Below are 13,197 nucleotides of genomic sequence, written 5' to 3' on the forward strand. Positions count from 1 at the left end.
TAAATAAGTTTTAAATGTGTCCTCGTTAGTATAGTGGTGAGTATCCCCACCTGTCACGGGGGAGACCGGGGTTCGATTCCCCGACGGGGAGGAATTTCGCATTCATATTTTAATTAAAAAAAAAGTAAAATACGGCTAGACACTAAATTAATAGGCGTTAAATGTGTCCTCGTTAGTATAGTGGTGAGTATCCCCGCCTGTCACGCGGGAGACCGGGGTTCGTTTCCCCGACGGGGAGAGGTTTTTGCATTTGCATTTATATTTTAACTAAAAAAAAAAATAAAATACGGCTAAACACTAAATTAAAAGGCGTTAAATGTGTCCTCGTTAGTATAGTGGTGAGTATCCCCGCCTGTCACGCGGGAGACCGGGGTTCGATTCCCCGACGGGAAGGAATTTCGCATTCATATTTTAATTAAAAAAAAAGTAAAATACGGCTAGATACTAAATTAAATAGGGTTTAAATGTGTCCTCGTTAGTATAGTGGTGAGTATCCCCGCCTGTCACGCGGGAGACCGGGGTTCGTTTCCCCGACGGGGAGGTATTTTGCATTCATATTTTAACTATAAAAAAGGGTAAAATACGGCTAGATACTGAATTAAATAAGTTTTAAATGTGTCCTCGTTAGTATAGTGGTGAGTATCCCCGCCTGTCACGCGGGAGACCGGGTTTCGATTCCCCGACGGGGAGGAATTTCGCATTCATATTTTAATTAAAAAAAAAGTAAAATACGGCTAGACACTAAATTAATAGGCGTTAAATGTGTCCTCGTTAGTATAGTGGTGAGTATCCCCGCCTGTCACGCGGGAGACCGGGGTTCGTTTCCCCGACGGGGAGAGGTTTTTGCATTTGCATTTATATTTTAACTAAAAAAAAAGTAAAATACGGCTAAACACTAAATTAAAAGGCGTTAAATGTGTCCTCGTTAGTATAGTGGTGAGTATCCCCGCCTGTCACGCGGGAGACCGGGGTTCGATTCCCCGACGGGGAGGAATTTCGCATTCATATTTTAATTAAAAAAAAAGTAAAATACGGCTAGATACTAAATTAAATAGGGTTTAAATGTGTCCTCGTTAGTATAGTGGTGAGTATCCCCGCCTGTCACGCGGGAGACCGGGGTTCGATTCCCCGACGGGATGAAGTTTTTTTATTATTTTATTTCACTTTTAAAAAAGGTAAAATACGGCTAGATACTAAATCAGATAAGCTTTAAATGTGTCCTTGTTAGTATAGTGGTGAGTATCCCCGCCTGTCACGCGGGAGACCGGGGTTCGATTCCCCGACGGGAAGGAATTTCGCATTCATATTTTAATTAAAAAAAAGTAAAATACGGCTAGACACTAAATTAATAGGCGTTAAATGTGTCCTCGTTAGTATAGTGGTGAGTATCCCCGCCTGTCACGCGGGAGACCGGGGTTCGTTTCCCCGACGGGGAGAGGTTTTTGCATTTGCATTTATATTTTAACTAAAAAAAAAGTAAAATACGGCTAAACACTAAATTAAAAGGCGTTAAATGTGTCCTCGTTAGTATAGTGGTGAGTATCCCCGCCTGTCACGCGGGAGACCGGGGTTCGATTCCCCGACGGGGAGGAATTTCGCATTCATATTTTAATTAAAAAAAAAGTAAAATACGGCTAGATACTAAATTAAATAGGGTTTAAATGTGTCCTCGTTAGTATAGTGGTGAGTATCCCCGCCTGTCACGCGGGAGACCGGGGTTCGATTCCCCGACGGGATGAAATTTTTTTATTATTTTATTTCACTTTTAAAAAAGGTAAAATACGGCTAGATACTAAATCAGATAAGCTTTAAATGTGTCCTTGTTAGTATAGTGGTGAGTATCCCCGCCTGTCACGCAGGAGACCGGGGTTCGATTTCCCGACGGGAAGGAATTTCGAATTCATATTTTAATTAAAAAAAAGTAAAATACGGCTAGACACTAAATTAATAGGCGTTAAATGTGTCCTCGTTAGTATAGTGGTGAGTATCCCCGCCTGTCACGCGAGAGACCGGGGTTCGTTTCCCCCGACGGGGAGAGGTTTTAGCATTTATATTTTAATTAAAAAAAAAGTAAAATACGGCTAGACACTAAATTAATAGGCGTTAAATGTGTCCTCGTTAGTATAGTGGTGAATATCGCCGCCTGTCGCGCGGGAGACCTGGGTTCGATTCCCCGACGGGTAGAACTTTTTGAATTTATATTTTAATTTAAAAAAAAGTAAAATATGGCTTGACAATAAATTAAATAAGCTATAAATGTGTCCTCTTTAGTATAGTGGTGAGTATCCCCGCCTGTCACGCGGGAGACCGGGGTTCGATTCCCCGACGGGAAGGAATTTCGCATTGATATTTTAATTAAAAAAAAAGTAAAATACGGCTAGACACTAAATTAATAGGCGTTAAATGTGTCCTCGTTAGTATAGTGGTGAGTATCCCCGCCTGTCACGCGAGAGACCGGGGTTCGTTTCCCCGACGGGGAGAGGTTTTTGCATTTATATTTTAATTAAAAAAAAAGTAAAATACGGCTAGACACTAAATTAATAGGCGTTAAATGTGTCCTAGTTAGTATAGTGGTGAATATCCCCGCCTGTCACGCGGGAGACTTGGGTTCGATTCCCCGACGGGGAGAACTTATTGCATTTATATTTTAATTTAAAAAAAAGTAAAATATGGCTTGACAATAAATTAAATAAGCTATAAATGTGTCCTCGTTAGTATAGTGGTGGGTATCCCCGCCTGTCACGCGGGAGACCGAGGTTCGATTCCCCGACGGGGAGAAATTTTGCATTCATATTTTAATTAAAAAAAAAGTAAAATACGGCTTGACACTAAATTAAAATTCGTTAAATGTGTCCTTGTTAGTATAGTGGTGGGTATCCCCGCCTGTCACGCACGAAGCCGGGGTTCGATTCCCCGACGAGGAGAAGTTTTTTTATTATTTTTTTTCACTTTTAAAAAAGGGTAAAATACGGCTAGATACTAAATTAAAATTCGTTAAATGTGTCCTCGTTAGTATAGTGGTGAGTATCCCCGCCTGTCACGCGGGAGACCGGGGTTCGATTCCCCGACGGGGAGGAATTTTGCATTCATATTTTAATTTAAAAAAAAGTAAAATACGGCTAGATACTAAATTAAATCGGCTTTAATTGTGTCCTCGTTAGTATAGTGGTGAGTATCCCCGCCTGTCACGCGGGAGACCGGGGTTCGATTCCCCGACGTGGAGAGGTTTTTGCATTTATATTTTAATTAAAAAAAAAGTAAAATACGGCTAAACACTAAATAAAAAGGCGTTAAATGTGTCCTCGTTAGTATCGTGGTGAGTATCCCGCCTGTCACGCGGGAGACCTGGGTTCGATTACCCGACGGGGAGAACTTTTTGCATTTATATTTTAATTTAAAAAAAGTAAAATACGGCTTGACTCTAAATTAAATAAGGTTTAAATGTGTCCTCGTTAGTATAGTGATGAGTATCCCCGCCTGTCACGCTGGCGACCTTGGTTCGATTCCCCGACGGGGAGAAGTTTTTTAATAATTTTTTTCTCTTTTAAAAAAGGGTAAAATACGGCCAGATACTAAATTAAATAAGGTTTAAATGTGTCCTCGTTAGTATAGTGGTGGGTATCCCCGCCTGTCACGCACGAAGCCGTGGTTCGATTCCCCGACGAAGAGAAGTTTTTTTATTATTTTTTTTCACTTTTAAAAAAGGGTAAAATACGGCTAGATACTAAATTAAAATTCTTTAAATGTGTCCTCGTTAGTATAGTGGTGAGTATCCCCGCCTGTCACGCGGGAGACCGGGGTTCGATTCACCGACGGGGAGGAATTTTGCATTCATATTTTAATTTAAAAAAAAGTAAAATACGGCTAGATACTAAATTAAATAGGCTTTAATTGTGTCCTCGTTAGTATAGTGGTGAGTATCCCCGCCTGTCACGCGGGAGACCGGGGTTCGATTCCCCGACGGGGAGGAATTTTGCATTCATATTTTAATTTAAAAAAAAGTAAAATACGGCTAGATACTAAATGAAATAAGCTTTAAATGTGTCCTCGTTAGTATAGTGGTAAGTATCCCCGCCTGTCACGCGGGAGACCGGGGTTCGATTTCCCAACGGGGAGAAGTTGTTTTATTATTTTATTTCAATTTTAAAAACTTCGTTAGTATAGTGGTGAGTATCCCCGCTTTTTTTTTTAATTATTCTAAAAACGGAATTGTTTTAATTTGGCAACGCTTAAAATTAGTAATCAAAATCCCCAGCACAACAAAGCATCTTTTATGATGTAACACAATCGACTTACCCTGATATTAGTATGTAAAGAAAGAGTTATAAAAGTAGGAATTATACAGGAATTTAAAACTTCTATTTCGGATGTTATGTTTAAATTATGTTTTTGTTAGTTGATAGGTGTATATGTATTGGCATAAAAGTGATAAAAACACGTAAAACAGCTCTAAACACCTAAAGCCTGAAGAGAACTGCCATCTTCTGATCGTGCATAAAATCAATTCTAAACACTAACTTGGTTGGATATTTTAAAGGTTTGAACAGATTTGTCGATTGTGTGAACAAAAACTAAAGAAAAGACCAAAATTCTAATCTGTGAAGACAGCCCTGACAGCTGCAAAGTGTGAAATTTTTCAAAACTAATCAAAAGAAAAAAAGAGGTCACTTTAATTCTCACGTTCAGACGTTGTTCTTAGTTTGCAGTTGTTTTCAACAAAAGAAAAAAAATCTTATATAAATGACTGAACAGTCTTTTATAGTTACTTTCATATCATAAACTTATTAAGTAAAGAAGAAATAAGCAACGAAAGTTTTTATCAAAGACGAATATAAAAACCGACTTATTTTATCAAGACAATCAAGTTTAGAACAATTATGGCAGCTTCAAGTAGATGTGGTCGTCTTCACAACAGAGTTAAAGACTTAGTTTATTTATCATCTCATTCAAGATGTTTTGCGTCAGGTAAAAATTTGCGTCAGTATAGTGTGTAAACAAAATAACATAGGATTTGTTTGGTTTTTGCCCAAGTTCTTTCTTATTTTCGTGTATTTATTTAGGCTCCACAATACAGGATTCCTTAACCGACAATTTAAAGCATTGTGGTGTTCAATCTCGGAAAAAATTGTTAGAAAACAAAAATTTTCTCGACAACAGGCTACCACTTTACCACCTAAACTCACCATTCACTTTTCAACTCGCTTTTTATACAACTGACAACGATGGTGATGGTACAAACAGTAGCGACGGAACTGACAATAAAAACAACGATATTACTATTTTATCTTCAAATATGGACAAAGGAAGTGGTAGTAAGGGAAGTGAACATGGGATAAGTGGTAAAAAATCGGGGAATAAAAAGAAGGGGGGAAGTAAAGGAACAGATACAACAATTTGTTGTCCATGTTGTGGAAGTCCATGTGTTAAACCAGATACAGTTTGTAAGCATTTTTCACATTTGTTTATGAAACTTAAGCATTCTTTTACCATTTTTGTTAACTTTTTTGGTTTAATAATGCATTTTTCTTTACTATTTTGTTGCAGCATCTTCAAGATTTTTAAAATGTTCAAATGAAAATTGTTCGAATTTGTTTCTGATAAGTTCAGAGGGTCATGAAGCAAAACAAGCTGATCCTCCTCAAACAGAATGGGATCACAAACCACCCCCTGCCCCAAAAAAGGTAATGTGCTAAAAATATTTAGTGTAATTATCTAATTTTTTTTTTGGTAAATTTTAGTTATTTAGTGTTCATTGTCTGTTGTTGCAACATATGTGATAAGGTTTTTAAATGACGTTTATATATTTTAATTTTTAAGCCCAAGTTTGCTGTGGCAGTAAAATGTAATATTGATCTTTTAATTTGTTTATTCATAAGGTTGACTAGCTCACTGTTTATTTTTGGTTTAAAAAAGTGTTGTAAGGTTATAAAAGTTATCGGTTGTTACATAAAAGGTGTTTAAATATGTTTTTTGTAGGGCAGGATATTTAAAGGAGTTTTATTATAAAATTAATTTTAAACACCTTAAATGCATATTTTATTGGTAAATATATACAAAAAAATTAGAAAACTTAAATCAGCATTAGCATTACTTCTAATTGTTTACATAAGATGGCAGATTACTTGGTATTTGTTGTTGTTATAAAAAATCCTGTTACCTATGTAAACAATAAACTATGTTTATGTTACATAGTTATCCATTGTGATTATTATAATATAAAACTTCCCAATAAATAATAGTTGCATATAATTTCCAATTTTACATCGTTCATGTTTTTATTTTAATGTTTTTAGATTTATGAATATTTGGAAAAATATGTCGTCGGACAAGAATATGCAAAAAAAGTTCTGTCTGTTGCAGTTTATAATCATTACAAGCGTATTTATAAAAACATTCCGTATCAAAACCCACAAACTAATACTTCACCTACTGCCTCTGAGATGGAAAAAGCTCATCAAATATACTCATCACGAGGTAAACCTTTATTTTACAAAATCCATTTTAAAATAAAATAGAATATTTAAGTACAGTTTTTTGTTAAATAATGTATGCAAAAATAGAAATATTAATATGACAAAGCTAACTGAACAGGTTACAAATTAAATCTATCTTTATCTAAATAAAATAATTAATCAAAATTAATAAGTAAAGCAGTCTAGACAATGACAGCAGAGCGAAGGCTATCCCTTATTCTTTTATGGGCAAGTCTATTTTGAACCCCGTTCAAAATGCTATAAAGGAAAGTTGAGTTTTTATTTGTTTTTGTTTTACAGAAGTTTTACATATCGCTGGAATGCCAAACTCACCGGTTTCCGACTCCCAAAAATATCAAGATCTTCCACCTCACATGCCAGCCTACTTTAGCGGCGATGTAGAAGATAAATCTAAGAGCAATCTGGATGAGGAGGATAACGCGATCACTTTAGAGAAGAGTAACATCTTGATGCTGGGTCCAACTGGTTCAGGTAAAAATTTTGTTGAACTTTTATTTTTAATACAACACTGAAAAGACTAAAACACGAGCATTATTATATAATTTGATATTCCTTAAAAGAGACAACAATTTTATTGTCTTTATTGTTTTTTTAACAAACAAAAGATTTGCTTTATTTTTGTACATATCTTAATAACAAGTAAACCAAAAGTATAACTTCAATGTCTTTGCTCTTTAGGTAAAACTCTTCTTGCTCAAACTCTTGCTCGGTGCATTGATGTCCCATTTGCAATCTGTGATTGTACAACCTTAACCCAAGCAGGTTACGTAGGTGAAGACATCGAATCAGTGATTGCCAAACTTCTACAAGATGCTAACGGGAATGTTGAAAAAGCACAACAGGGTAATTGCATTGATTTACAATAAAGCAATATTTTTGGTCTTTTTTTAGAAGCTTTAAATAAGGAGATATGAGAAAAAAATATACTTTTTATATTTATTTATCCTCAATGTGGGAAGATCTTTGGCAGTTTGGGATATTATGCATTAAAACTGCCTAATAATTATGCTGCTGATTAATTATTAGGCAGCTTTAATGCAAGTACTGGCTCAGCAGGAGTTTGTACTGCTTATAGTGCCCTACTTAAGGGCCTAAGCATAAGAGCAGTGGGGATCAACCCCAGGACTTCATGTAGTGAAGCCAAGTGTTCTGACTACTACGCCATGCTTTCCATAACTACACTACACTGCTGGTATAATATTAAGTATGCGTTTTGAATTATAGGAATAGTTTTTCTTGATGAGGTTGATAAGATAAGCAGCGTACCTGGAATTCATCAAAGAGATGTTGGCGGGGAAGGTGTACAACAGGTAAACATTTTTTAAACAATAAATATTTTTATACTTTGATCAGAAAAATTTTCAAACTTAACAAAAAATTTTTTTCTCCATTTTTTAGAGTTTACTTAAAATGTTAGAAGGCACAGTTGTCAACGTTCCTGAGAGAAATTCTAGAAAGTTGAGGGGAGAATCGGTTGCAGTCGACACGACAAATATTTTATTTATTGCATCTGGGGCTTTTAATGGATTGGATGAATATATAGGAAAAAGAAAAAATGAAAAAGTAAATATTTTTGACATATTTAAAAAAATACTTTAAAATAACTAATTTGTAGAGTTAACCTTTTTAAATAAAAAAGTTTTTTTGTTTTTTTTTTAGTCTTTAGGGTTTAAACAAAAAAAGGGAGACAAAAAAACAGAAATTAAGACAACCACTCATTCTAAATTAGCTAAAATATCTTCAATGGGTTTTAAAGATCCGGAATTGAAATCCGCCATTGAGGAAAATATTGAACGAGATTCACTTTTAAAAGAAAGTGAAGCAAGGTGAATGCATTTTATAATTTTAAATATTAAGTTTTAATTTTTTTTTGTTTTTTTCTCTTTATTTGTTAAAAAAATATAAAATACAAGAATGTTTAATTTTTTTTTTCAGTGATTTAGTTGAGTTTGGTATGATTCCGGAGTTTGTTGGAAGACTCCCAATCACTGTTCCTCTTCATAGTTTAACGACCGAACATCTCATCGAGATCCTCACCGAACCCAAAAATGCAGTCGTCCCCCAATTTCAAGTAAGTTACAATTTTTCAATTTCTTTGAATTTAAATTTTGGGTAAAACTGGATATAAAGAGATAAGGCTAATATAAAAATGTATTGTTTTTCTCAGTTCTAAGCATTTATTATTAAGATTATTTGTACAAACAGGTTTAGTTAGTTAACCTACTTTATTTACTTATTGTAGTTATTTAAACAATAAAGTAACGCCCCTTTTATAATTTTGTTCAAAATATTTATTTAATCCACAAAATATTTATTTAATTATTGTATTTAACTTAAATGTCATTAAAGATAAATTAAAGTTAATATTGTGGACGTTTTATCTATCACGTTCTATAACTTCATTATTTACAATTGTGTCACAGTACAATTATAATATTTGATGTATTAATAATAGTAGGTAACAGAATTTAGTAATAATTAAGGCACCATAAACAATAACATTAAGCTTTTTGTTGTTGTTTATTTTCACAATATCCTTTTTTTAGAGAATATTTAGTGTTAATTAAAGTTTAATTGTCCTTATGTTACCCTGTAAATATTTAGTTGGTTTACAATATTAAACATTCGTAAACATAGAGCATACGATATTATCATAAATGTTGACAATGCGTTTGGGGTTTAGTGACCCTTTAATAACATGCTGTAAAACTATGTGTAAAAAATTAACTTTGATATGCTTCAAACAAAAATTTATTTTTTTTATCAATAAATTGTAATTTTTTTTTATATTTATTAGACTTTGTTTAATATGGACAAGGCCGATCTAGCAATCAGTCCCTCTGCATTAAGAGCAATCGCTGACCTAGCGTTAGAACGAAAAACAGGGGCAAGAGGACTTCGTTCAATTATGGTAAAATTAACGACAATTATAAACAGCTTGATTGGAGTACCAAATGGTGTATTCTTATTAAGGATATATTAACGTCATATCAAAACCTTAAACCGTATTAAGTCTGAATAATTTAGATTAATTAACGCTTATGTTACAATTATGGATATAAGATATAAATCAGTGTGAAACTTTTTTAATAATTTTATGACAGTTCATTTTTATTAAAGATATTTTTACAGGCATTTAAACCTCACGTAAAGATTAAATAATTGTCTTTTTTTAACCGTAAACAATAACAAAAAGTTTGTTTTTATTCACAGGAAAAACTCTTACTCGACCCGATGTATGACGTACCCGGAAGTGACATCATCGGAGTTTGCATCGACGACAAAGTCGTGCGCGGCGAGAAGAACGCCGATTACGTCAGAGAGCCTGCTGCCAATGACGTCACTGCACAGGACGAGAAAGAAGACGCGCGCGTCGACGACTTTGACGTCACTTCCGTTAAGATAGGTGTAGAACAATAGAAATCAGAAAAAAAAATCGAAGAAAATAAAATTTACGTTTTTATGTGCATTACGGCGCCCGTATTAAACCCCCCTCTCCCCTCTCCAAAAGAACCCTCCTATTTATGTTGTTATCTATAGGTCACGTGACTTTCGTCATTCTATTTCGTGCGTTGCGTTGGTTTAATTTCTTTGTGCTGGTCATGTATTAATTTATTATTATACTACTGTTCTTTCTTATTTTTAATGGCAAGACAGACTTGCATTAAATTATGCCTGAATTATTATCACTTAGGCCAATTTTTTCAGATTGTGGTTTTTATTTCTTAAAATCTCGCTGCAAAAAAAGCTCGTAAACTTCTTATTTATGTCGATTTTTAACTCTTCGTTTATCTTGTATTTAAAGCAATTTCTCGGTGACAAAAATAAAATTAGAAAACATGCAAGCGTCCACAGGTTACATAAGCAACATACGTTTAAAAAAACTGCTTCGAAGTATTGGCGTTAAACGTTATGAATAAGTTACATGATATTTCCTATTGGATATACTTTAAAATGGAAACTTTGGTCAGTACATTGGCTGCGACAAAGTGTAATATAGCCTATACCAATGTCTATATCTTTGGATAGTCATTGTTTCTAGTTAAACTTGATATATTTTGCTGGGGACGGTAGGGCAGTTGATGCAACAATTTTTATCTTGTTTTAAGATGACGTGTCGTGCTATAAAAAAACACATAAAGTTGTAAGTATTTTGCTGATAACAAACCATTACTATACTCGAGGTAAAAGTATTACCTTGAAGTAGAACTGTTATCACTGCCCGAAGTACTACTTCTTCGACTAGTTTTTTTCCTGATTTTTTTGTCAGACACTTGTGGCAAAGCTGATCGAATGAATCTTTGCTGTGTTCGTTGTGGCATGGGCAGAGTTAGCTTCAAAAATACAAGTAAATTTAAAAAGTTTATTTTATGGACGTGAAATAATTTACTTACCTTTTTGTTGACAATGCACAGTAGATCTTGCAAAGGAACGAAAAGACCATGTCCTTGTCGGCAATAGAAATACCGTTTACTTCCGAAATAACCATCGTGTCTACCCGCTACAAAACAAAGTTTACATTAGTTTAAACTACGGATTAGTACTAGGTTTTCCTAAGTTGTTATTTTAAATGCTTGTTGTCGTACTTGCTGTCTCTAATTCAATTCCCATATAAACTGTACTTGTAGAACCCAGTCCATCCAAATGACCAACATAGCGTACATATCCCAAACTATTTCCTTTAATTATAACTTGGTCGTTTTGTTGAACTTGCAACTTAGAGCTGAAAAATATTTTATAGAGAACTAAGTGGGGCCCAAGCTCAATTAATGTTAATATAAGTTACCCTAGTAAACTGCATTTGGTCATAAATTAGAGTTAGATAATTCTAATTAAAAAATTATACCTTTGTAAGTATAACAGCTTTTTAATATCCTTTAAAACCGGATTTCTACCAGAGCTATCTGTTATATATGGGCTACTTGCAAATCCAAGCAGACCACTACTTTTAAAGAAAGTTTCGCACATAAAACACTTGCAGCCGAAAATTGGTCCAGGAAAAGTTTTTAATTGCATTCTGTGACACAAAAACAAAATGTTCACTTAATATGGAATGGTCATAATGCTAAACAGATTAAAAAAACAATTGAAATATTTATCGACCTTGCGCTTTGTTGTCGCGATGTTGCTACAACCGGTAGAAAGGCATTCTCTTTAACTTTTCTTAGACCCGAGGTTTTATCGATAACGTCATCTTCCACACTAGTGACGTCATCAACGTCGTGTTCCGCTTGAACGCTAAATGTTTCTTCAATTTTGGCTTTTTCCTCTTGTATTCTTTGATATTCCTCGTTCTGAGGTAAACCAGCACATAATTGAATTACTACTAACATGCGAATTTAACTTATTTATTGAAGCAAGTTTTTTTTTATAAAACACAAAATGTAATAACGTGGCAACATTAAATAATACATCATACCTGCATATCTTGGATAACCTTTTGAAGGGAGACAATCTCTTTTTTGGCCACACTTAAATCGTCAACAAGTACTTTGTTCTGCACATTTACTTCTTTCGTTTTTTCTTTGGAAACTTTAAAATCGTTCTGCAGATTTTTGTGTTTGGTTTCGAGGTTTCGATGACCTTCGTAGCCCAATGTTGATTCCATTCTGAAAATTTGAATACGGAACTGTAGCATAACAGAGAAAAGCTTACTTTTTGCAGCAGAATTCAATCTGCTAAATTAGTAAAAATGACTTTACATATTTGTACTAAGACCTACCGTTCTTTTGATGACATTGTGTTAACACCGATGCTGAATGTAATTGGATTTTGTGTTGATTGAGTTTTAGAACTTGGACACAAACAGTTTACAACAAATGGTTTTCCACATGCAAATGTTACCCCAGCTAAATCAGATGGCATCAAGGGCTTAAAAAATACAAAAAATTAAAACACATCCTAGAAAATACAAATTTTTTTGTTGAGGCTTACAATTTTTAGTTTCATTTACCTCTTTTATTCCTTCTTCAGTTAAATGCCGTTCTCTAGTACAGTTAAGTACAATAGTCTAAACACACAATATTCTATTTACTTTTACTAAAAAAAATAGTAGTATACATTATTTATTTAAATCATGTAAACGTACTTCTGATTGAATAGCTTTGTCTATCATTTCAACCGTTTGTGCAGCCATGTCTTGAACAGTTTGAGAACAAAAATCTTTCATTTCTGGAGGCACTGGCAAAGGACTTCTGGGTACTGCTTGATTATCCATTAAATGCAAAATTTCTTGACTTTGTTGTTTAATAACCGACTCCAATCTGTATTATTTAAAGAAGTTGAGCTAACAGGTAAACATAGGAGGTATATTTTCGACTTGCCTGTTTTTTTCCTTCAGTAAATCGGCGACTTCTGCGCATAATGGTACCACACCTCGTCGAGAAGCTCTTATAACAAAAGCTACAGCTTGGGATGCAGTAGATTTGTCGTAATTTACATTGTTTAAAGTAAATTCCTCGTCTAAACATGAATACCGGTTATAAAGTCTTTTTCACTTGTTTAAGAAATACGTACCGTTTAAATCATCCCAGTTTAAGTCAATTGCTTCATCAATAACTTCTTGAAATGGTTCTAATAAATTTTCTAGCTGAGGGTCACTTTTCTTTTTCGGTTTCTTTTTTGAAAACATTTTGAATTCTTCAAAATTAAGTAGTCAACAATCTTTATATTCTAACTTAAATTAACCGGTAAAAGTTATGAC

General features: G+C 34.2%; 2 protein-coding genes and 5 non-coding genes across 7 annotated transcripts; 6 read left to right on the plus strand and 1 right to left on the minus strand.

Moving 5' to 3' along the window:
* Nucleotides 1–321: 321 nt before the first annotated feature.
* Trnad-guc (transfer RNA aspartic acid (anticodon GUC)) lies at nt 322–393 on the plus strand. Its single transcript has one exon. It is a non-coding gene; the product is annotated as a tRNA-Asp (tRNA).
* A 526-nt stretch (nt 394–919) lies between these two features.
* Nucleotides 920–991, plus strand: Trnad-guc (transfer RNA aspartic acid (anticodon GUC)). The gene has a single exon. It is a non-coding gene; the product is annotated as a tRNA-Asp (tRNA).
* Nucleotides 992–1,518: 527 nt separating this feature from the next.
* Nucleotides 1,519–1,590, plus strand: Trnad-guc (transfer RNA aspartic acid (anticodon GUC)). The gene has a single exon. It is a non-coding gene; the product is annotated as a tRNA-Asp (tRNA).
* A 1,413-nt stretch (nt 1,591–3,003) lies between these two features.
* Nucleotides 3,004–3,075, plus strand: Trnad-guc (transfer RNA aspartic acid (anticodon GUC)). Its single transcript has one exon. It is a non-coding gene; the product is annotated as a tRNA-Asp (tRNA).
* An 821-nt stretch (nt 3,076–3,896) lies between these two features.
* Nucleotides 3,897–3,968, plus strand: Trnad-guc (transfer RNA aspartic acid (anticodon GUC)). Its single transcript has one exon. It is a non-coding gene; the product is annotated as a tRNA-Asp (tRNA).
* Nucleotides 3,969–4,359: 391 nt separating this feature from the next.
* Nucleotides 4,360–10,327, plus strand: LOC145746282 (ATP-dependent clpX-like chaperone, mitochondrial). The gene is made up of 12 exons (XM_082564536.1): nt 4,360–4,965; nt 5,061–5,441; nt 5,545–5,681; nt 6,294–6,474; nt 6,774–6,965; nt 7,173–7,337; nt 7,719–7,804; nt 7,893–8,057; nt 8,154–8,320; nt 8,430–8,565; nt 9,292–9,405; nt 9,708–10,327. The coding sequence occupies exons 1-12, from the start codon at nt 4,878–4,880 to the stop codon at nt 9,912–9,914; spliced, it is 2,019 nt and encodes a 672-aa protein (XP_082420662.1). The 5' UTR covers nt 4,360–4,877; the 3' UTR covers nt 9,915–10,327.
* Nucleotides 10,328–10,588: 261 nt separating this feature from the next.
* Nucleotides 10,589–13,125, minus strand: LOC145764189 (uncharacterized). Its single transcript, XM_082575791.1, has 12 exons — nt 13,011–13,125; nt 12,818–12,956; nt 12,583–12,757; nt 12,448–12,504; nt 12,217–12,365; nt 11,914–12,103; nt 11,598–11,788; nt 11,341–11,511; nt 11,081–11,217; nt 10,889–10,995; nt 10,692–10,828; nt 10,589–10,616 (listed from the first exon to the last, which is right to left on the minus strand). Exons 1-12 carry the CDS (start codon nt 13,123–13,125, stop codon nt 10,589–10,591), a joined length of 1,596 nt encoding a protein of 531 aa, XP_082431917.1.
* Between the last annotated feature and the right edge of the window lie 72 nt (nt 13,126–13,197).

Source organism: Corella eumyota, chromosome 1 (assembly GCF_963082875.1).
Source record: "Corella eumyota chromosome 1, kaCorEumy4.1, whole genome shotgun sequence".
Classification (NCBI taxonomy): domain Eukaryota; kingdom Metazoa; phylum Chordata; class Ascidiacea; order Phlebobranchia; family Corellidae; genus Corella; species Corella eumyota.

Excerpts from the sequence above, each read along its gene's own strand:
- LOC145746282 (XM_082564536.1), top strand. The coding sequence starts at position 4,878 with ATGGCAGCTTCAAGTAGATGTGGTCGTCTTCACAACAGAGTTAAAGAC. Across the intron at positions 7,805-7,892 it reads GCGGGGAAGGTGTACAACAG|AGTTTACTTAAAATGTTAGA; the intron begins GTAAACATTTTT and ends TCCATTTTTTAG. Across the intron at positions 9,406-9,707 it reads GAGGACTTCGTTCAATTATG|GAAAAACTCTTACTCGACCC; the intron begins GTAAAATTAACG and ends TTTTATTCACAG.
- LOC145764189 (XM_082575791.1), bottom strand. The coding sequence starts at position 13,125 with ATGTTTTCAAAAAAGAAACCGAAAAAGAAAAGTGACCCTCAGCTAGAA. Across the intron at positions 12,758-12,817 it reads TTACTGAAGGAAAAAAACAG|ATTGGAGTCGGTTATTAAAC; the intron begins GCAAGTCGAAAA and ends TAAATAATACAG. Across the intron at positions 11,512-11,597 it reads TCGCGACAACAAAGCGCAAG|AATGCAATTAAAAACTTTTC; the intron begins GTCGATAAATAT and ends TTTGTGTCACAG.